Source organism: Heptranchias perlo, chromosome 12 (genome assembly GCF_035084215.1).
Source record: "Heptranchias perlo isolate sHepPer1 chromosome 12, sHepPer1.hap1, whole genome shotgun sequence".
Taxonomy (NCBI): Eukaryota; Metazoa; Chordata; class Chondrichthyes; order Hexanchiformes; family Hexanchidae; genus Heptranchias; species Heptranchias perlo.
The window spans coordinates 73,804,209-73,827,754 of NC_090336.1; the positions used below are offsets into that span (position 1 = coordinate 73,804,209).

The window sequence follows — 23,546 nt, forward strand, 5'->3', positions numbered from 1 at the left end:
CCCATTCCCCCATATCTCCCCCCATATCCCCATATCCCCTCCCCATAAACCCCATATCCCCATTCCCCCATATCTCCCCCCCATATCCCCATTCCCCCATATCCCCTCCCCATAAACCCCATATCCCCATTCCCCCATATCCCCATTCCCCCATATCCCCTCCCCATAAACCCCATATCCCCATATCCCCTCCCCATAAACCCCATATTCCCATATCTCCCCCCCATATCCCCAATCCCCACATATCCCCTCCCCATAAACCCCATATCCCCATATCTCCCCCCCATATCCCCATTCCCCCATATCCACTCCCCTATGTCCCCATTCCCCAATATCTCCTCCCCTATGTCCCCATATCCACTCCCCTATCCCCATTCCCCCATATCCCCTCCCCATAAACCCCATATCCCCATTCCCCCATATCCCCATTCCCCCATATCCACTCCCCATAAACCCCATATCCCCATTCCCCCATATCCCCTCCCCATAAACCCCATATCCCCTCCCCATAAACCCCATATCCCCATTCCCCCATATCTCCCCCCCATATCCCCATTCCCCCATATCCCCTCCCCATAAACCCCATATCCCCATTCCCCCATATCCCCTCCCCATAAACCCCATATCCCCATATCCCCTCCCCATAAACCCCATATCCCCATTCCCCCATATCTCCCCCCATATCCCCATATCCCCTCCCCATAAACCCCATATCCCCATTCCCCCATATCTCCCCCCCATATCCCCATTCCCCCATATCCCCTCCCCATAAACCCCATATCCCCATTCCCCCATATCCCCTCCCCATAAACCCCATATCCCCATATCCCCTCCCCATAAACCCCATATTCCCATATCTCCCCCCCATATCCCCATTCCCCCATATCCCCTCCCCATAAACCCCATATCCCCATTCCCCCATATCTCCCCCCCCATATCCCCATTCCCCCATATCCACTCCCCTATGTCCCCATTCCCCAATATCTCCTCCCCTATGTCCCCATATCCACTCCCCTATCCCCATTCCCCCATATCCCCTCCCCATAAACCCCATATCCCCATTCCCCCATATCCCCATTCCCCCATATCCACTCCCCATAAACCCCATATCCCCATTCCCCCATATCCCCTCCCCATAAACCCCATACCCCCATATCCCCTCCCCATAAACCCCATATCCCCTCCCCATAAACCCCATATCCCCATATCTCCCCCCCATATCCCCATTCCCCCATATCCCCTCCCCATAAACCCCATACCCCCATATCTCCCCCCCATATCCCCATTCCCCCATATCCACTCCCCTATGTCCCCATTCCCCAATATCTCCTCCCCTATGTCCCCATATCCACTCCCCTATCCCCATTCCCCCATATCCCCTCCCCATAAACCCCATATCCCCATTCCCCCATATCCCCATTCCCCCATATCCACTCCCCATTCCCCCATATCCACTCCCCATTCCCCCATATCCCCATTCCCCCATATCCCCATTCCCCCATATCCCCATTCCCCCATATCCACTCCCCATAAACCCCATATCCCCATTCCCCCATTCCCCCAAATCCCCATATCCTATCCACTCCCCATTCCCCCATATCCCCATTCCCCCATATCCCCTCCCCATAAACCCCATATCCCCATTCCCCCATATCCCCATTCCCCCATATCCACTCCCCATTCCCCCATATCCCCATTCCCCCATATCCCCATTCCCCCATATCCCCTCCCCATAAACCCCATATCCCCATATCCCCTCCCCATAAACCCCATATCCCCATTCCCCCATATCCCCATTCCCCCATATCCCCTCCCCATAAACCCCATATCCCCATATCCCCTCCCCATAAACCCCATATCCCCATTCCCCCATATCCCCATTCCCCCATATCCCCATTCCCCCATATCCCCATTCCCCAATATCCACTCCCCATAAACCCCATATCCCCCACCCCAGCCGCTGGTTCAAAGTCCCCGCACCCAACGTAACCGGCGTCGCTCCGTGACGGCATCGCGCCGGCGCGAGCTCCGTGCTTTTGTGCTGCGTGCGCGCTCCCGTCAGGCGTCACGGGCTGCGCGGGCCCGGCGGTTGGGGACGGAGGCGTCGAGTGAGGGAGCGCGGCCTGCGGGGGAGCGGGGAGCAGGTGAGAGCCCCGGGGGCAGAGGGGGGGGGTCTCCCCGGGGGGAGACCATGGACCCGGGGAAGGGGGCCCCAGGCCGTGGGTACGGGTCCGCTTACCCCCGGGGCCCGAGCCGCGGATCGGCCTCAGAAATTACCCCCCTGTCTGGTGCCCCTCCCCCCCCCCCCCCGGGTGCCCCTCCCCCTCCCCCTCTGCCATTACCCCCCCCCCCCCCCCCGGGTGCAATCTCCGCCCCCCCCCCCCCCGGTATAATGCCCCCCCCCTTAAACCCCCCCATGTGTGCCCCTCCCCCTCTGCCATTACACCCTTGGGCGCAATTCCCCCCCCCCCGGTATAATGCCCCCCTTAAACCCCCCCATGTGTGCCCCTCCCTCTCTGCCATTACCCCCCCCCGGTATAATGCCCCCCCCTTAAATTCCCCCATGTGTGCCCCTCCCCCTCTGCCATTACCCCCCTGGGTGTAATTTCCCCCCCCCCCGGTATAATGCCCCCCTTAAATTCCCCCATGTGTGCCCCTCCCCCTCTGCCATTACCCCCCTGGGTGTAATTTCCCCCCCCCCCCGGTATAATGCCCCCCTTAAACCCCCCATGTGTGCCCCTCCCCCTCTGCCATTACCCCCCTGGGTGTAATTTCCCCCCCCCCCCCTGGTATAATGCCCCCCCCTTAAATTCCCCCATGTGTGCCCCTCCCCCTCTGCCATTACCCCATTACCCCCCTGTGTGCAATCATCCACCCCCCCCCCCCCCCGGGTATAATGCCCCCCTTAACCCACCCCCTCTGTCATTACCCCATTATCCCCCTGTGTGCGATCTTTTCCCCTCCTCCATATAATGCCCTGCATTACCCCCCCCCCCCCCCCCGGTCTGATGTTCCCCAGCCTCTCTTTCCCCACCCCCCAGTATAATGCCCCCCATCCCCACAGTCTGATGTGCCCCCGTCTCTCTTTGCCCCCCCCACCCCCCAGTATAATGCCCCCCATTACTCCTCCTCCCTGGTCTGATGTGCCCCAGTCTCTCTTCTCTTCCCCCCGCCCCCCACCCCCCCCCTCGGTGTGGTGCCCCCATTGTCCCCCTGGTATGGTGTGGCACCGACTGTGCCATGTTGCTGGTAAAAGAATTGGCACAGATCTTGATTACCCCACCTCGTGTGCTGCTTGTGTATAATGTGGAACTGGTTAACCAGGAGTGTAATATCACTGATTATAATCTACTGTGAATGATATTTGAACCCTGAAATAGGATTATTCCCCAGTTCCAGTTTTCTTTGCCGCACGTTCTATTTGCGCTGCTTTGCAGTGCGCTGTTCCTCCACCAACTAAAGGGAATATTGTCTTTTTCGTGTCCTCAAGCTGACCCGAAGCACTTCGCAACCAGTGAATTACTTTTGCAGTGTTATCGCTGTTAAGGAGCCAATTTGCACAAAGCAAGATCCCACAAAGGGCAACGGTACAAACCGCCCCACTTAATCCGTCGTGGTGTTGGTTGGTAAGGGACGAATCTTGTCCAGAACTTCTTTTCTGAGAATTCCACTGGATCTTCAAAGGGAAAGCCTCGGTTCATCCAAACCATGGCAACACTAACAATGCAGCTCTCTCTCAGCACTGCACTTATGTGCTAAAATCCTGAAGTCGGGCTTGGGCCCACAACTTGTCCCCGTCACTTTATACCGCCCAAGTTTCTGGCGGGCAACCAAATTAATACTAACCATTTCTATGATGGAGAGGTCAATTGCAAAGGAGAGTGGCGATTATTTCGGGGGCAGACGCAGCTGTTGTTAAGCTAATTTAAGGTGCGAGTTCCATATTTACTTATTCCCCTGTATTCACCGATTTTAAAAGCTCTGCTGATTTCAGGCAAACTCAGGTTTTCCAGCAGCTGTTCAGTCACCTCCTGGCACCTCATTAAGGTGCAATTGCCTTGGCTACTTACATTTGAGTCCGTTGGTCGGCCCCTGGTGTGAAGCAACCTATTGGGGTTTTACCGTCCACCTCATACAGCGGGCAAATCGTGTTGCTACCAACCCGCCCTTGAAAAGCAGTGGGGACTGTACTTCAAAGCTCTCCTGGCTCGTGCCTCATCCTCCATGCTGCATAAACATCCAAACACCGGCGGCCTGTATCCTAACCCACACCCCAAGTTACGTTCGCCCATCACCCCTATCCTCATCCTTGGGTTTAAACCCTTCCATGGGCCTTGTTCCTCCCAACTCTGTAAACTCCTCCAGTGTGACAACCCTCCCTCCTTTCCTGCCCGAACTCTGGTCCCTCTCACTCTGTTCTCTTGTGCGTCCCCGCTCGCCCTTCGCCCCACCACTGGCCTTCAGCTGCCCAGGTCCCACTCCCTGGAGTTTCCCCTCTCTCTCTCCTCTTTTTAAGACCTCGCTTAAAACCCATCACTTTAGACCCATCACTTTGGTCGCACCTCCTAATCTCTCCTCCTTTGGCCCGACATCCATTTTTCCCCCAACCCTGTGTGGGGTGTTTTTCTACACTGAAGGCACACCGTTTAAATGCAAGGAGTTCTCTTATACATTCCTGCACCCCCCCCCTCATCAAATTCCACCTCCTGATTTTGAATGTTTGGGTATTCCACATCTAATCCTGGGAACACGTGGTATTTGAGTTATTGATATTTTACCACTAAGATTGCACTGCTGACAGCCTAGCAAGGTTAATTTTCACCCGTGGAAATCGCAGCTATTGAAATGAATTTGTATTACTTCCCTTTAATTCATTGCCAGACCAATTGGTGAAGCAAGACTTGTTGGTCTTAAAAATGGAATTTACGGTGACAGATTAACTTTCACTATTGCATGTTGGGCTCAAACAACCGAGAAAAAGCCCGTCACAACAGCTTCACTCGACGCACTCTGTGGCATACCCCGTATGCCACAGAATGCGTCGAGTTATTATTCAAAGGATAATGGGCACCTTTCAGGCAGCGATGCACTTAAGGGATTGAGATCGTTGTCTTCTGAACTAGTTGAGACAGCTACCTTAAATTCAGAGACATGATTTAGTGTTGTTAAAGTAAACACGCGTTGAAGAATTTTCTTGCTGTTTTGATGGTGATTTCCATTTCAAGTTATAAGTTGTCCCGTCACGTCCACAGGAACAGGAGTAGGACGTTCGGCCCCTCGAGCCTGTTCCGCCATTCAGTTAACTCATGGCCGACCTGTGTCTGGACCTCCGTTTGCCCACCTTGGCTAACAGTTTATGAAACAGCTCGCAGGTTATGGTTAATCTTCATCGAGAAGCAGAGCTGCATTAAACCTGACCATCCGCAGCTGCACACTCTGAGAAAATTCTCTAAATCGGCACATGCTACGGTCAGTTAGATGCTAATTGCTACTGCTGATGGAAATTTGTCTGTGGATTGATATTTGCTTGTAAATCCCCAGGGAGGTTATCAAAATCAGGAAATGACTGGCTTTCTTTTTAAATGTTTTTTTTTAAAAATTGTTTAATCACCTTTGTTGCTGTTTCCTGGTCTGCTTTTGAGCCAATTGAGTACAAGTGTGACAATTTTTAAAACAGGCCAACCCATTGGTACCGTGTTAAGTGATGCAAGGCCTGCCTTGAAACCAGACCGTGATGTCCGTGTTTTGTTTATTTTGATGAATTCCACCTTTAAGTTGTAGTGTTTTTATCTCCTTTGTCTGCATGGTCTGCCACAGCCGTTGAGACAGTGATTCCTGGCCACTGCTGATGCTTCTCTGAGTGGCAGTTTTCAGTAATTGAGCAGATTTGGACATGACCCTTGCATCTATCTGCCTGGTCCAATTCTCAGCACTGCCACACTATCCAGCCGCCGCAGTTTCAAATGTCAGTAGAAAGATATCCATCAATGCCGAAGCACATTTTCCTTTGAAGGAGAGGAACTTCTGGGTTTGTATTTAATTTAAAATTGTTAGGTTAGCAGACTAGCAATTGTTACCAGACTGATTGCTGGGATGGCAGGACTGACGTATGAGGAGAGATTGGGTCGACTAGGCCTATATTCACGAGAGTTTAGAAGAATGAGAGGTGATCTCATCGAAACATATAAAATTCTAACAGGACTAGACAGACTAGATGCAGGGAGGATGTTCCCGATGGCTGGGGAGTCCAGAACCAGGGGTCACAGTCTCAGGATACGGGGCGTGCCATTTAGAACCGAGATGAGGAGAAATTTCTTCACTCAGAGGGTGGTGAACCTGTGGAATTCTCTACCACAGAAGGCAGTGGAGGCCAAGTCATTAGATGTATTCAAGAAGGAGATAGATATATTTCTTAATGCTGAAGGGATATGGGGAAAAAGCGGGAACAGGATACTGAGTTAGACGATCAGCCATGATCATTTTGAATGAGGGAGCAGGCCCGAAGGGCCGAATGGCCTACTCTTGCTCCTATTTTCTATGTTTCTGTGTTTCTATGTTAGCACCCACTTAATTCAGATCATCCTGCCATGTACCAGGTTATAGTGGCAGGTACAATAGGGAGCTTCTCACCTCTGTGTCGGGAATGTTTAGCGATATTGCCCCAACCGCCACAGGCAAACAAAAAGTAAAAAATAACCCGGGGTGAACTACAAGGGATTCAGGTACCAACTGAGCCTTGGGTTTAGATTACAGCCTTGAAATCGAACCTGGTATTGGTTATTGTAAACAATACATACTGTTTTGATTTTATATGTGTCTACTTCAGTCTTTAATCAGTTGAGTAATGGTTGTGTAGATTAGTTTTGCCCAGCTCATGTCCTTGATGTGTGATATTTTAAATAGGAAGCCTAATGATTATTATTTTCTCACGACAGGTTTGCCAAGAAATAGTCCATAAGACCATAAGGGATAGGAGCAGGAGTAGGCCATTTGGCCCCTCGAGCCTGCTCCGCCATTCAATGAGATCATGGCTGATCTGATTTTTACCTCAACTCCACTTTCCCGCCTTTTCCCCACATCCTTTGACTCCCTTTCTGATCAAAAATTTGTCTAACTCAGCCTTGAATGTATTCAATGACTCAGCCTCCATAGCTTTTTGGGGTAAAGAATTCCAAAGATTCACGACCCTCTGGGAGAAGAAATTCCTCCTCATTTCCGTCATAAATGGGCGACCCCTTATTCTGAGACTGTGCCCCTAGTTTTAGATTCCCCCATGAGGGGTAACATCCTCTCAGCATCTACCCTATTGAGTCCCCTCAGAATCTTGTATGTTTCAATAAGGTCTCCTCTCATTCTTCTAAACTCCAATGAGTATAGACCCAACCTGTTCAATCTTTCCTCATAAGACAACCCTTCCAGACCCGGAATCAACCGAGTGAACCTTCTCTGAACTGCCTCCAATGCAAGTATGTCCTTCCTTAAATAAGGGCACCTGAACTGTTCGCAGTACTCCAGGTGTGGTCTCACCAGCACCCTGTACAGTTGTAGCATGACTTCCCTGCTTTTATACTCCATCCCCCTAGAAATAAAGGCCAATATTCCGTTTGCCTTCCGGATTACCTGCTGCACCTCTATGTTGACTTTTTGTGTTTCATGTACGAGGACACCCAGATCCCTCTGTACCGCAGCATTTTGTAGTATTTCTCCATTCAAATAATGTTTTACTTTTTTTATTTTTCCTCCCAAAGTGGACGACTTCACATTTTCCCACATTATATTCCATCTGCCAAATTTTTGCCCATTCGCTTAACCTGTCAGTATCCCTTTGCAGACACTTTGTGTCCTCATCACAACTTGCTTTTCCACCTATCTTTGTATCATCATGAAATTTGGCCACAAGACACTCTGTTCCTTCATCCAAGTCATTGATATATATTGTAAATAGTTGAGGCCCCAGCACTGAGCCCTGCGGCACCCCACTAGTTACAGATTGGCATTTTGAAAATGACCCTTTTATCCCGACTCTTTGTTTTCTGTTAGTTAGCCAATCCTCTATCCATGCCAGTATATTACCCCCAACACCATGAGCTCTTATCTTGTGCAGTAATCTTTTATGTGGCACCTTATCGAATGCCTTTTGGAAATCCAAATATACTGCATCCATTGGTTCCCCTTTATCCACCCTGCCCGTTACTTCCTCAAAGAACTCTAATAAATTTGTCTAACACAATTTCCCCTTCATACAATCAAGGAGAGTCAACATGGTTTTATTATGAGTCTCCAAATGTCCTGCTACTACTTCCTTAATAATGGATTCCAGCATTTTCCCAATGACAGATGTTAGGCTAACTGGTCTATATTTACCTGCTTTCTGTCTCACTCCCTTCTTGAATAGGGGTGTTACGTTTGCGGTTTTCCAATCCGCTGGGACCTTTCAAGAATTTAGTGAATTCTGGAAGATTACAACCAATGCATCCACTATCTCTGTAGCCACTTCCTTTAAGACCCTCGGATGCAAGCCATCAGGTCCAGGGGACTTGTCAGCCTTTAGACCCATTAGTTCAGCCTTTAGACCCATTAGTTTACCTAGTTCTTTTTCTCTAGTGATAGTGATTGTTTTTAGTTCCTCCCTTCCCTTTGCCCCCTTGATTTTCTACTATTATTGGTATATTATTAGTGTCTTCTACTGTGAAGACAGATACAAAATATCTGTTCAATTCCTCTGCCATTTCCTTGTTTTCCATTATTATTTCCCCAGTCTCATCCTCTAAGGGACCAGTGTTTACTTTAGCTACCCTCTTCCATTTTATATGCTTGTAGACGCTTTTATTGTTAGTTTTTATATTTCTTGCTAGTTTACTCTCATAATTTATTTTCTCCCTCTTTATTATTCTTTTAGTCATCCTTTGCTGGTTTTTAAATTTTTCCCAATCTTTGGGCTTACCAGTAATCTTTGCCATGTTGTATGCTTTTTCTTTTAACCTGATACCATCCTTGACTTCCTTAGTTAGCCATGGCTGGTTCACCCTTTTTGTGGAGTCTTTCCTCCTCACAGGGATATATTTTTGTTGCGAGTCATAAAATATCTTTTTAAATGTTTGCCACTGCTTATCCACCATCATACCATCTAATCTCTTTACCCAGTCCACTTTAGCCAATTCCACCCTCATTCCTTTATAATTGCCCTTATTTAAGTTTAATCTGGTAGTTTCAGACCCAAGATCCTCGCTCTCAAACTGGATGTGAAATTCTATCGTGTTATGATCACTGCTTCCCAAGGGATCCTTTACTTTGAGATCATTAATTAATCCTGTTTCGTTATCCATTACCAGATCCAAAATGGCCTGTTCCCTGGTTGGTTCCCTGACGTATTAGTCTAAGAAACAGTCCCTAATACACTCGATGAACTCCTCCTCAGGGCTATTTTTGCCAATTTGATTTGTCCAATCTATGTGAAAGTTAAAATCGCCCATGATTATTGCATTACCTTTTTCACAAGTCCCCCTTATTTCCTGATTTATATTTTGCCCTACAGTGTAGCTACTGTTAGGGGGCCTATATACTACTCCCACCAGTGATTTCTTTCTCTTGCTATTTCTTACCTCCTCCCAAATTGATTCGACATCTTGATCTTCTGAGCCGAGATCATTTCTCGCTATTATACCAATTTCATCCCTTATTAACAGAGCTACCCCACCACCTTTACCTTTTTTCCTATCCTTCCGAAATGTTAAATAACCCTGAATATTTAGCTCCCGACCTTGGTCACCTTGCAACCACGTCTGCAGTTTGTTGCAGGGAAATTCTGTCTTTAATCTACGAAAAAGCGTTACATAGTGTGCACTTTCTGTTGTCGCACTTCAGACATCTCAAAATGCCTGTTGCACATTTCTGTAACGCTTGGGAGGGGGGAGTGTAAAGGAAGTAATTTCAAATGTACGAGTTCCTTCAGCAACACCAAATACCAGAGCCACGATGCCTGCAACCTCTTAATTCATCTGTGTTTACTTCACATCAGCTAAATTTTGTAGCCTTAAAAGAACACATACCTACACTGCAGTGGTTAAAAAATAACATTGTTTTGCGTGATATTGTTTTCCTATCCTTATACACGGCACATCCTCTGACTTGCTGTGAGTAGTTCTACGGGAGATTTGCTGGCGCAATATGAAGAAGTTATGCCCCGCGGCTCGCTCCCGCCCGCCCCGCTGCTATTTCTGTAACACTTCTATAAAGAAACAAAGGCAATCATTTGCCAGGAAACCTGAATATCTAAACTGACAGGATGAGACCGGCTTGATAAAGGCAGACTGTTTCCACTAGTTGGGGGCCAAGAACGAGGGGCCATAGATACAAGATTAAATGGAAGAGATTTGGAACAGAGGCCAGGAGAAACTTTTTCACACAGATTGGGAAGGATGTGGAATTTGCTTCCAGGGTTAGTGGTTGAGGCAAAAACTTTTATCAATATTCAAGATTAGATTGGATAGGTGGATGAAGGAAAAGGGGCACGGCGGGAGAACAGGGTGGGGTAAACGTGATTAGAACTATTGGCGACAATTGACTGGTTGGGCCGAATGGCCTGTTTCAGTGTTCAGTGTTTAAACTTCTACGTCTTTCTATGTATTAACCTCTGAATGACTTTACCACCCGCACTTTTAAAAAAAAAGTGTAAGAATGCCAGGATCGTGACTTTGGCCTGAAGAGCAATTAAACCCTGACCTCACCCAATGTTTTCTCATCCGCGGTGACACTCTGGTCCTGAAGGGGTACAACACGGTCTTTAGCAGAACAGTAGTTTGTACATTATATGGTACAACAGCATATCCTCCGACTTACCTTGAGCAAAGGACATAAGAACATAAGAAATAGGAGCAGGAGTAGGCCAATCGGCCCCTCGAGCCTGCTCCGCCATTCAATAAGATCATGGCTGATCTGATCCTAACCTCAAATCTGAATTCATGTCCAATTTCCTGCCCGCTCCCCGTAACCCCTAATTCCCTTTACTTCGAGGAAACTGTCTATTTCTGTTTTAAATTTATTTAATGATGTAGCTTCCACAGCTTCCTGGGGCAGCAAATTCCACAGACCTACTACCCTCTGAGTGAAGAAGTTTCTCCTCATCTCAGTTTTGAAAGAGCAGCCCCTTATTCTAAGATTATGCCCCCTAGTTCTAGTTTCACCCATCCTTGGGAACATCCTTACTGCATCCACCCGATCAAGCCCCTTCACAATCTTATATGTTTCAATAAGATCGCCTCTCATTCTTCTGAACTCGAATGAGTAGAGTCCCAATCTACTCAACCTCTCCTCATATGTCCACCCCCTCATCCCCGGGATTAACCAAGTGAACCTTCTTTGTACTGCCTCGAGAGCAAGTATGTCTTTTCTTAAGTATGGACAACAAAACTGTATGCAGTATTCCAGGTGCGGTCTCACCAATACCTTATATAACTGCAGCAATACCTCCCTGTTTTTATATTCTATCCCCCTAGCAATAAAACCAACATTCCGTTGGCCTTCTTGATCACCTGCTGCACCTGCAAACTAACTTTTTGATTTTCTTGCACTAGGACCCCCAGATCCCTTTGTACTGCAGTGCAAAACGTTCACCGGAATTGCTGTAGCATTACTTGTGTGTTATTTTGAAACCGTTTCACGCGTCTCATCGATCCTCGAAAACAGTTCACTAAGGACATCGAGACAAGTTTCTCACCCATTCCTTTCTTTCAACAAACAGGAACTTCACAAATGACTCAAACCTAGAGTCCGCGGTCAACCCTCGTCCAATGATGGGTCAGCATATCTCGAACCAAACTCCAACCGTCTTCAACAAGCTGCCAGATCGGATGATGAAACATGCCGCGTTGGTAAAGGAAAGCGGCTTTCTCACCTACGAGGAATTTCTTGCCAGAGTGGCAGAACTTAATGAAATGTAAGTTGCCTCCCCTCGTTTATTTTGCAAAATGTATACTTGTATGATCCGTTCCGAAATGGTGAACGGGTAGCATTGCCGATGCAAGAATTAATGAGGATGAAATTAATAGTAATCTCAGGCTAACAGAATATTACATTGCTAAATATCGGCTCGAAGTGCTTTCGTCTACTTGATTATGATCATGTAACTGATTACCGTAGCTGGTGAGTAGATAGTCCGGCTGCCTCTCAGTAAAGAATCATAGAATTGTTCCGCACGGACGGAGGCCCATTCGGCCCATCGTGCCTGTGCCGGCTCTTTGAAAGAGCCGTCCAATTAGTCCCACTCCCCCCTGCTCTTTTCCCATAGCTCTGCAAATTTTGCCTCTTCTGCTTTAAAAAGAAGCTGGATTTCTGCCAGCGTAAAGGCACAGGCTGAATTGTATTCTTTCTCCCACTTTGCCCTTGATGTTTCCAGCTTCTATTTCCAGGCCTGTGCAAAGCGATTGTGTGTTTGGTGTCTGCTTGTTTACGCCTTTGTTTTTGTCCCCCTGCCCCCCCCTCACAAGCGCTGAGCACGATGAATTGTTGCCGCATGTGGACACTGGCGTGCTGGTTTGAAGCAGGGAAATGCCTGGACCGCAATAAGTTAACACTACAGGGCTAGTCTTCCAACTTTGTGCTTTCGATCACAAGCCTCACCCACCGGGAGCGAATATCAGAAAAATTCAGAGGCACGTCCCACCCGATTTTCCAAACGTTTAAAATTTATGGTCAGAAGGTTGTGCGCAGAGCAAGCCCCGAGTCTTCGATGTGTGCTCCCGGCAGGTGAGGCTCCCCATCGAGAGCTTGAAGTCGGAAAATGGCACCTTGCATGTTTTCTCATCGGGATTTCAGAATATGCTGCTTTTGTTCAGCCGCTCTCGTCTGCAAATTATTTTTCTTGTAAATCCTGACGTCAGACAAAGTTTGCTTTCAACATATCGCGTTGAAGACTTTATTTCGAAACTCAGTATCTTGACGATAATCCAGTCGCACGTGATCATAAAATACTAACTCACGTCACCTCTTAATCTCTACCTCTTCAGCGCAAAAAACAATTTTTGCTTGCACCTCAGTTAAGAGCCTTGGGATGTTTTTCTACATTAAAGGTGCAATATAAATGCAAATTGTTCTAATGATTTGCTAGAGGCGTGTTCTATGCTTTTGTTCTTCTGTTTTAAAATATTTTAGTAATTTAGGTAATCCTTGTGAAACCCCTTGCTTCCTCTTCCCCTCTCAAAGATATTAGTTGCTAAAAACCTGCTCTGATAATGTCGTTCCTGAGCTCACCAAAGCAAGGCATAAACCTCCACCTAATTTAGAAGTAATTGTTCGTCTCACCTTTTGTTTCCTCTTTTGTTTTCAGCACCCGCTGCATTTTGTGCCTTCATCACTTTAGTGTAAACAGCTATTCAATTGTTTTAAGTCCAGCTGCATTTGTGCTCTCTTGGCTTTGCACCAATGCTACACTAGTGGTGTAAATGCAACCTCAGGGATTTAGGGAATATAGCTGGACGCTACTGTTCTGGTTTAAATAAATCGTTGTCACTCCCTCCCCTTCCCTCCCAACCCAAAAGAAATGTTGCCCTCATTTCTCATTCTCCACAGCAAGAGCATATTATGGTACATTTAAAACACCACGAGGTTCGTGTCTAAACACCGGGGGCAGATGAGCATCAAACCCGTCTGACTTCATCAGTTTGAGGCCCGGACTATTTTAACTCCCAGGCCTGACTTTTGTATCCCACAGGCCAGCTGCCCGCCCAAAATAGCTGGCTTCAGGCAGGTCAAAATTGCAGGACCTGGAGGCCGTCTGCCTGCACCACGGTAACTCACCGGGGGCGGGGAGAGTGGGGGGGTTGGGGCTGTTTAATGGGTGGGAAGGCAGGGAGAGCCCAAGGCAGCAGAGGCCCAGACTTTCCTTGTTGCTGCTCCTCCTGGCCCTCTGAGGAATGTTTTTGACTCGCCTTGGAGGGCGCCCTGGTCGGGTGCCCTGCTCAGTGCTATTGGGGCCCTCGTAACATAGAATCATAGAAGTTACAACATGGAAACAGGCCCTTCGGCCCAACATGTCCATGTCGCCCAGTTTATACCACTAAGCTAGTCCCAATTGCCTGCACTTGGCCCATATCCCTCTACACCCATCTTACCCATGTAACTGTCCAAATGCTTTTTAAAAGACAAAATTGTACCCGCCTCTACTACTGCCTCTAGCAGCTCGTTCCAGACACTCACCACCCTTTGAGTGAAAAAATTGCCCCTCTGGACCCTTTTGTATCTCTCCCCTCTCACCTTAAATCTATGTCCCCTCGTTATAGACTCCCCTACCTTTGGGAAAAGATTTTGACTATCTACCTTATCTATGCCCCTCATTATTTTATAGACTTCTATAAGATCACCCCTTAACCTCCTACTCTCCAGGGAAAAAAGTCCCAGTCTGTCTAACCTCTCCCTATAAGTCAAACCACCAAGTCCTGGTAGCATCCTAGTAAATCTTTTCTGCACTCTTTCTAGTTTAATGATATCCTTTCTATAATAGGGTGACCAGATTTATGGGCCCTGATTTATGTTCGATTCTCCAGCCTGTGTCAGGTGGGAGCCTCAGTCGCCTAGATATAAGGCGCAGTTAAGATGGCGGTGGGCGGGTGGGAATTGCGCAGTGACGGGACGATAAATTTTTGCCCAGCTGTTTTAACTGCACGCCCACCCCATTCCTGCCGAGGGGGGTGGGTTAGAATTGCCCCCATGGAATCAGATCTTCGAGTTCGTGCTCATAAGTTCTTTGTATAGAAACCTTAAAGTTTGAAACTTTCTTTGACCGACTTCAGAGGGTAGCGATCGCTGCAGCAGGGCGTTGCTAACAGGGTGCGCTCTAAACTGCGTTGGTTATTTGCTGGGGTAAACGGGCTAAGTGCGCTTAGCTGCCAGAGATCATTTGAGCAAAATCTCCACATCAGCGATCTGCAAATAACACACTGCGGTTGAGCTGCGTTCCAGGCAGAATTGCTCAATCATCGCTGCGTTTTATGTGAAAATTGATGGATGCTCCTCTTGCTCCAGGACAGGAGCTAAATCTGAGCAGATTAGCTCGTGACTGGCCGTTTTCTTTTGAGCGCATGGAATAAATTGAATCGTTCCAGCAGGTAGCCTTTTTTTCTTAAGAAAAATGATTCTCGGGATGTGGGTGTCGCTGGTAAGGCCGGCGTTTATTGCCCTGTGATACAACTGAGTGTCTCGCTGGGGGCAGTTAGTCAACCATGTTGGCGTGGATCTGGAGTCACATAGAGGCCCTGACCAGGTAAGGAGGGCAGGTTTCCTTCCCTAAAGGGCGTTAGTGATACTCTGAATAAATCCTCAAAAGGGAGTCTTATCGTCACTCCCTCTTGAGAAGTTGTTTGTTTAGCTATTTGGGTACAGTAGCGCAGTGGTTATATTACTGGACTAGTACGACAGAGGCCTGGACTAATAATCCAGAGAACGTGAGTTCAAATCCCACCATAGCAGTTTGAGAATTTGAATTCAGTTTTTAAAAATCTGGAAATAAATAAACTGGTATCAGTAAAAGTGACCCTGAAGATGTAAAAACCCAACTGGTTCACTAATGTCCTTTTAAGGAAGGAAACCTGCCATCCTTACCCGATTGTATCAAACCACTACCCAGCAATTCAGGAAGGCAGCCCACCGTCACCTTCTCAAGGGGCAACTCGGGATGGGCAATAATTGCCGGCTTTGCCAGTGACGCCCATATCCTGAGAATTAATTTTTTAATAAAAGATGGTTTCAACCATCTTAGGTCTCTTTTTAATATATATTTTTGCTTACATTGAACTGATGATATCACCGTTGGAGGAATTCCTGAACTTGACAGTGTGAAGGATCTAAATCCTTACTCACTGTCCTTAACTTCGACAATGTTCTTAGCTGTTATCTCTCCAGTCATAGCCAGAGAATCACCTGCAACGGCTTCTCTTCCCGCTCCCGCCCAGTTACCTCCGGAGTCCCCCCAAGGATCTATCCTTGGCCCCCCTCCTATTCCTCATCTACGTGCTGCCCCTCAGCGACATCATCCGAAAACACGTCAGGTTCCACATGTACGCTGATGGCAGCTCTACCTCGCAACCACCTCCCTCGACCCCGCCACCGTCTCTCAATTGTCACGCTGCTTGTCCGACTGGATGGGCAAAAATTTCCTCCAGCTAAACATTGGGAAGAGCGAAGCCATTGTCTTTCATCTCCTGCCGCAAACTCTGTTCCCTAGCCCCCCGACTCCATCCCTCTCCCCGGCCACTGTCTGAGGCCGAACCAGACCGTTCGCAATCTTGGCGTCCTATTTGACCCCGAGATGAGCTTCTGACCACACATCCGCTCCATCACCGAGACCGCCTACTTCCACCTCCGTAACATCGTCCGTCTCCGCCCCCTGCCTCAGCTCATCTCTAAAGGTCCCCAGGAATCAGTGCTGGGACCACTGCTTTTTTTGATATATATTAATGACTTGGACTTGGGTGTACAGGGCACAATTTCCAAATTTGCAGATGACACAAATTTGCAGATGATATTTGCACATATCCTCTTGAAGTCTATCACTATCCTCCTCACTGTTTACTACCTTGGAAGGGTCGTGAACAGTGAGGAGGATAGTGATAGACTTCAAGAGGGTACAGACAAGCTGGTGCCATGGGCGGACACGTAGCAGATGAAACTTAACGCAGAAACATGGGAAGTGATAGATTTCGGTAGGAGAGGCAATATAAACTAGAGGGTACAATTCTAAAAGGGATACAGGAACAGAGCGATCTGGGGGTATATGTGCACAAATCATTGAAGGTGGCAGGGCAGGTTGAGAAAGCGGTTAAAAAAGCATACGGGATCCTGGGCTTTATAAATAGAGGCATAGAGTACAAAAGTATGGAAGTCATGATGAGCCTTTATAAAACACTGGTTCGGCCACAACTGGAGTATTGTGTCCAGTTCTGGGCACCGCACTTTAGGAGAGATGTGAAGGCCTTAGAGAGGGTGCAGAAAAGATTTACTAGAATAGAATGAGGAAAAACTTTTTTACACAGCGAGTGGTTAGGATCTGGAATTCACTGCCCGAGGGGGAGGTGGAGGCAGATTCAATCATCATGGCCTTCAAAAGGGAACTGGATAAGTACTTGAAAGGGAAAAAATTGCAGAGCTACGGGGGAGTGAGACTAGCTGGATTGCTCTTGCGCAAAGCCGGCGCGGACTCAATGGGCCGAATGGCCTCCTTCCGTGCTGTAACCTTTCTATGATTCTGTGATTTGCCCCAGAAGAGTTTTGATTGAGTTTTTTTATTGGCCTGATTTCCAAGCTGCACCATGATTTCCGGGCACCGGGCATCTCGAGACGCTCTGACATCTCGGGCTCCCGCTGCTTCCAATAGAATCCCTCCAGAGCGCACGGGGACCTCGGCTTAGTGATGTCATGTGACCAACCTAGCGGGGAGGGAAACCCCGACACGCGAGTCTCTCTGCTGGGCAGGAAGTGCAGAATTTTAAAAACTCAGTCCTCCAGAGGCTAATACCTTCTCATTCAAAAAGGGTGAGCATTTTAGAACAAAGATACTCGCCCTGGACTTCCCTTCAAAAATATTCACCTGCTTTCTGAAATAGACGAAATATTTTGATTTTTGAAACACACTAATTGTGAAATATTGTGAGATTATACACCACCCTGTGGCAGCACTGGTTTGTGGCTTTCCAGGGAAACCTCTGTAAACTTTACATTTGCTGTTTTATGATTTACATTTTAAAAAAATATTTAATTACATTTTTACCTATCTCTTCCCCTGGAGTTATTTGCTAATTTGAAGTCCGTTTAAGACTCAAGCCAAGCTACCTGTCTGTATTTAGCCTTTTGCAACCAGCTCGGAAGTGACAGAGTAATTTTAACATTCTGTATTTCTACCCATTTTAGCACCGAGAGATTGGCTGCTGGGCAGGAGAAATGCTTATTGTTTGAAGTGCAACCTGGATCTGATTCTTCGGCCCTTTGGAAGGTCATTGTTAGGATTGTTAGCTCAAAGGTATGAAACAAATGGTTATATAATTTAATTAAAATATTTAACCATTTTAATGCTCCTGTAAAAAAAAATATTTAAACCTGTACCGTATATCAACACTAAACACAATTACAATTTGTTCGTATAATTGGCTTCTGTTAAACAAAAAGGTGATGTACGAAGCAGACATCAAAAAAAAATCCATCAGGCGCCCATGTTCAAACATTGATTTAAGAGAATGAAAACGTTTTTCATTTATATTGTAGCGTACACCCTCAGCGTTTCTCACAGCTACTAGTCACTGTTGTTATGTAAGCAAACGTAGCAGCAAATTCGCACACAGCAAGATCCCACAAACAGCAAAAGAGATGAATTCCCAGTTAATCTGTTAATAGGAACAGGAGTAGGCCATTCAGCCCCTCGTGCCTGCTCCGCCATTCGATAAGGTCATGGCTGATCTGTGATCTAACTCCATATACCTGCCTTTGGCCCATATCCCTTGATACCTTTGGTTGCCAAAAAGCTATCCATCTCAGATTTAAATTGAGCAATTGAGCTAGCATCAATTGCCGTTTGCGGAAGAGAGTTCCAAACTTCCACCACCCTGGGAGAATGATGGGCAGGACACCGGGAGAACTCCCTGCCCTTGGGATAGTCCACTTGAGCACGCAGAAACACTCTGTCTGAACAGTGGAGATTCTAACAATGCCGCACTCCCTCAGAGTTAGTGTTTCAGGGTGGTGACCTTTCATCGGTACTCTTGTAACTTGTCTGAATCCATTTCAGTGTTATTACAAGGAGGCATCCATAATTTTATACGTTCCGACTGTGAGGATAATTTTTACCTCCCCTGCCGGGCGGGTTTGGGTCAGCCGTTTGAAGTCAACGGAAAGTAAAACGGGGGCTGGTTTTAAAACTAGTAGCTGACCCGATCCCTCCTGTTTCCCGCCCGCCAGGAGAGGTTAAAGTCCTCCGCTTGTGTCACTTTGTTGATCTTTCACGTGGACCAGCGGTCTTCAAACTTTCCTGTGTGTTCCTGGGGAGGAGTAAGATGGAGGGACCCCTGCAAATATTGACGCACTCTGAGCATGCCCCTGTCACAGCTTCCAAAGGGCAGTCTAAAAGGGTTAAATTCTGAGGACAGGCTGCACAGACTAGGCTTGTATTCAAGATTAAGGGGTGATCTAATTGAGGCGTTTAAGATGATTAAAGGATTTAAAAGGGTAGATAGAGAGAAACTATTTCCTCTGGTGGGGGGAGTCCAGAACAAGGGGGCAGAACCTTAAAATTAGAGCCAGGCCATTCAGGGGTGATGTCAGGAAGCACTTCTTCACACAAAGGGGAGTGGAAATCTGGAACTCTTTTTTTCCCCCCACTTAAAAAAAAAAGCTGTTGAGGCTGGGGGTCAATTGAAAATTTCAAAGCTGAGTTTGATGGATTTTTTTTTCGACAAGGGTATTAAGGGTTACGGAACCAAGGCAGGTAAGTGGAGTTAAAATGCAGATCAGCGACAATCTAATTGAATGGCGGAACAGGCTCGAGGGGCTGAATGGCCCCCCCTCCTGTTGCTATGCAGGAAGGACTTTTATTAATTTATAGCAACAGAATGAATACAGAATGTAAGTTAAATACAGAAATGTCATGATTTCAGGGGCTCCTAGCATTCTCTCATGGACCTGCTAAGATTGGTTAGGGATGGGCGGTGGGCACAGTTTTAAAAAAACCCACGATGTAGGATACAATATATACAAAAACCTAGATGATCACAGAGTTCTAAAAATGTGATGGTCTCTCCTTAGGAGTGATCAAGTTTCATCTCAGCTAAATTCCGAAGCTAAAAGGACCTTACTTGAGAAAAAAAAATGGAGTTCTCATAATTTTGTCTTTTCATTTTGGCTCGGTTGGTAGTTCCGAGTCAAGCCCCCTCTCCAAAACTTGAGTACATAACCTAAGCTGATACTTAAAGCGCAGCACTGAACGAGTACCACATTGTAAAGAGGTGCCGTCTTTCAGATGAGACGGTAAAGTGAAGCTTCATCTGCCTGGTCACCATTTGAAGCGGAGCAGGGAGTTCTCCCCAGTGTCCTGGGCCAGCGTTCTCCCTCAACCAACACCACCAAATTACAGACTAACCCGTCATTCGTCTCATTTTGTTGTTTGTGGCACTTTTCTGTGTGCAAAATGGCAGTCATGTTTGCCCACATAACAACAGTGACTGCACTTCAAAAAGTAATTCATTGGTTGCGAAGCAATTTGGGACATGTGCTACGGTGCTAAATAAATGCAAGTTCCCTCTAGATTTTTGAGGTACACCAAAATACGGAATAGTAAACACAATCATCTCGTTTAAGCTTGAAGGGAGATGGTGAGAAAGAAACTGCGCACGGGAAACATTTTACAGTACTTGCCTTTGTGTGCGCTGTGTGCATTCCGCTGCCTTTAATTATGTGGGGGTTTTTTTTTTGCCAGATTAACAAGACTACTGGAAATATTGAAGCCTCTCGAATTTTAAATCTCTATCAGTTCACTCAGCTGTATCGGGAGATAAGCATTCAGGCAAGTGGGGTTCTCACCCAAGGCAGCACCCGTGAGGGGTTGATGGCAGATGGATCATCCTGTCAGGCCAGCATCTGGCTGGGCAAGTGAGTGAACCGTTGATTATTAAACTAGTGCATTACTGAGTAATTCAAAGAACAGCATTCATTTCATGGCTTGTTGGCCTGTGCTTCACTGCTGCCAAAAATCGCACCTACTCCCCGGTGTCGTCTTAGGATTGTTTGGAATTTCTTTTCCTCCACAAGATGGCCATTTATTTCCATTCATTCTCGGGATGTGGGCGTCGCTGGCAAGGCCGGCATTTATTGCCCATCCCCTAGTTGCCCTTGAGAAGGTGGTGGGCGGCCTTCTTTTGAACCGCTGCAGTCCGTGTGCTTCCATAGTGATGTTAGGTCGGGAATTACAGGGTCTTGATCCAGCGACGATGAAGGAACGGCGATATCTGTCCAAGTCGGGACAGTGTGTAACCTGGAGGAGAAGTTGGAGGTGATGGTGTTCCCACAACAATGCTGCTCTTGTCCTAGGGGGCATCAGAGTTTTCTGTTGTTATAGTGCCAGCCTTCAGTGGGACCCACACTCACCTCTGAATCAGGAGGCCATGGGTTCGAGCCCCACTCCAGAGATTTGAGGCCATAATCCAGGCTGACACTCCAGTGCAGTACTGAGGGAGTGCTGCACTGTCGGAGGTGCCGTCTTTCGGATGAGACGTTAAACCGAGACGCTCCGTCTGCCCACTCAGGTGGACGTAAAAGATCCCACGGCCACTATTTTGAAGAAGAGCAGGGGGAGTTCTCCCCCGGTGTCCTGGCTAACAATTGTTCCTCAGCCGATACCACTGAAAGCAAATTTAACTGATCGTTCTGTGGGATCTTGCTGTGCTTGTGTTTACCTACATAACACTGACTGCACTTGAGCAGTAATTCATTGGTTGTAAAGCGTTTTGTGGAAGCTCTTTCTTTCTTTACGCATTTAAATTTACCTTTACAATAACTTGTTTCTTTAACGTAGAAACGGGTGGCAAGAATTAGGTCAGGAGAGCCTTTAAGGGTGGGGTTTTATACAAAGGTTTTAGGAGGGAGGCCCAGAGGACAGGGCTGAGACAGGCTGAAGGAGGAAAGCTCTACAACTGATGACGGAGCTGAGGGAGAGGGGGAAAAACCCGGGGGGCGTGCACTGTTCTCACCTCCCACCTGCACTGGGTTCGCTTCGGAGAAAGAAACAGAATTGTGGGTTTGATTGTTGCGTATTGTAATGTAGAACTGGGTGTATCCTCTATAACTTTTAAAAACAATAATCAAATACCAATGGTGCATTCCAGTCGTATCAGAGTTAGAGAACACGATGGACACTGAGGGATGTCTCTGCAATTTGTCTTCTGGTAATAATGTCCGTCCAGCTTCATGTGACTCTAAACTAATTATGTCTTGACTGGTAAAACTCCCTTTGTGACAGTACCAGAGATTAGTAATTTAATAATTTCAGAAGCCTTTTAGCTTATTTGATTTGTGGTGAGTTTGTGTTTTTGTCAAAAATGGAAGTAAAATTTAGCTGCATCCCACTTGTTTTTTTAGTCGGTTTTGGTAGATCTTGCGACAGTAAGCCCGATTTGTGGAACACAAAGAGTATTGTTAAAATCATTCACACTGTTGGGCCTGCTTCTACTATGAGTGCTTGAATAAAATATAGTAACTTAGACCAATGTTTTCAAATGTCGATTTAGCACAGTGACGTTTTAAGATGCGTCTGCTACAAAGGAGGCACTGTCAGTAATTTCACAAAGTAATTATTTGTTCAACATTAATATTTGCACTGCAACACAGTAGTTAGTAAGCACTCTGCGTTAAGATCTCACATATCTGCTGTGGATTACTGACCACAAGGTGGTGTCAGAAACTTTACACAAGGCTGCCCACTCCGCCTAAGACATTCCTTACGGGGAGAGGATATGTGTATGTAGACGGGTCCATAATGAACACCGCGGCTGGTCTGCGCTTGAATGGGACCTGCGGCTCTGTCCAATAACCATGCAGTTCTCCGCTGCTACGGTGCTGACTAGGAGAGGTCGATAGAGAGCAGCAACACGGTATAACGAGCAAAGGCTTGCCTGTGGGGAATAGCGAATAAGGGAGTGGGAGTTGGTGCAGCTGCATTTCTCTCTCGAACATTATACGACTGCAGCGGTGTTGCCTCTCGGGATTTATTTTAATTAGCTTCCTGGAATCATAGAATCATAGAAGTTACAACATGGAAACAGGCCCTTCGGCCCAACATGTCCATGTCGCCCAGTTTATACCACTAAGCTAGTCCCAATTGCCTGCACTTGGCCCATATCCCTCGATACCCATCTTCCCCATGTAACTGTCCAAATGCTTTTTAAAAGACAAAATTGTACCCGCCTCTACTACTGCCTCTGGCAGCTCGTTCCAGACACTCACCACCCTTTGAGTGAAAAAATTGCCCCTCTGGATCCTTTTGTATCTCTCCCCTCTCACCTTAAATCTGTGCCCCCTCGTTATAGACTCCCCTACCTTTGGGAAAAGATTTTGACTATCGACCTTATCTATGCCCCTCATTATTTTATAGACTTCTATAAGATCACCCCTTAACCTCCTACTCTCCAGGGAATAAAGTCCCAGTCTGTCTAACCTCTCCCTGTAAGTCAAACCATCAAGTCCCGGTAGCATCCTAGTAAATCTTTTCTGCACTCTTTCTAGTTTAATAATATCCTTTCTATAATAGGGTGACCAGAACTGTACACAGTACTCCAAGTGTGGCCTCACCAATGCCCTGTACAACTTCAACAAGACATCCCAACTCCTGCATTCAATGTTCTGACCAATGAAACCAAGCATGCTGAATGCCTTCTTCACCACCCTATCCACCTGTGACTCCACTTTCAAGGAGCTATGAATCTGTACTCCTAGATCTCTTTGTTCTATAACTCTCCCCAACGCCCTACCATTAACGGAGTAGGTCCTGGCCCGATTCGATCTACCAAAATGCATCA

General features: G+C 46.9%; 1 protein-coding gene across 3 annotated transcripts in view; it reads left to right on the plus strand.

The window, feature by feature from the left end:
- The first annotated feature begins 2,057 nt into the window (after positions 1 to 2,057).
- The window catches only part of rnf141 (ring finger protein 141), a 34,967-nt gene continuing 13,478 nt past the window's right edge, over positions 2,058 to 23,546 (plus strand). Inside the window, exons 1-5 of one of the 3 annotated variants that reach the window (XM_067994257.1) lie at positions 2,074 to 2,144; positions 5,818 to 6,028; positions 11,741 to 11,935; positions 17,899 to 18,007; positions 20,453 to 20,625. In XM_067994257.1, coding sequence (XP_067850358.1) covers positions 11,790 to 11,935; positions 17,899 to 18,007; positions 20,453 to 20,625 — 428 coding nt within the window. In that variant the 5' untranslated portion in view covers positions 2,074 to 2,144; positions 5,818 to 6,028; positions 11,741 to 11,789. Of the gene's footprint in view, positions 2,145 to 5,254; positions 5,470 to 5,817; positions 6,029 to 11,740; positions 11,936 to 17,898; positions 18,008 to 20,452; positions 20,626 to 23,546 lie in introns of those variants that run through there. The other 2 variants (XM_067994256.1, XM_067994255.1) reach the window with 2 other exon arrangements.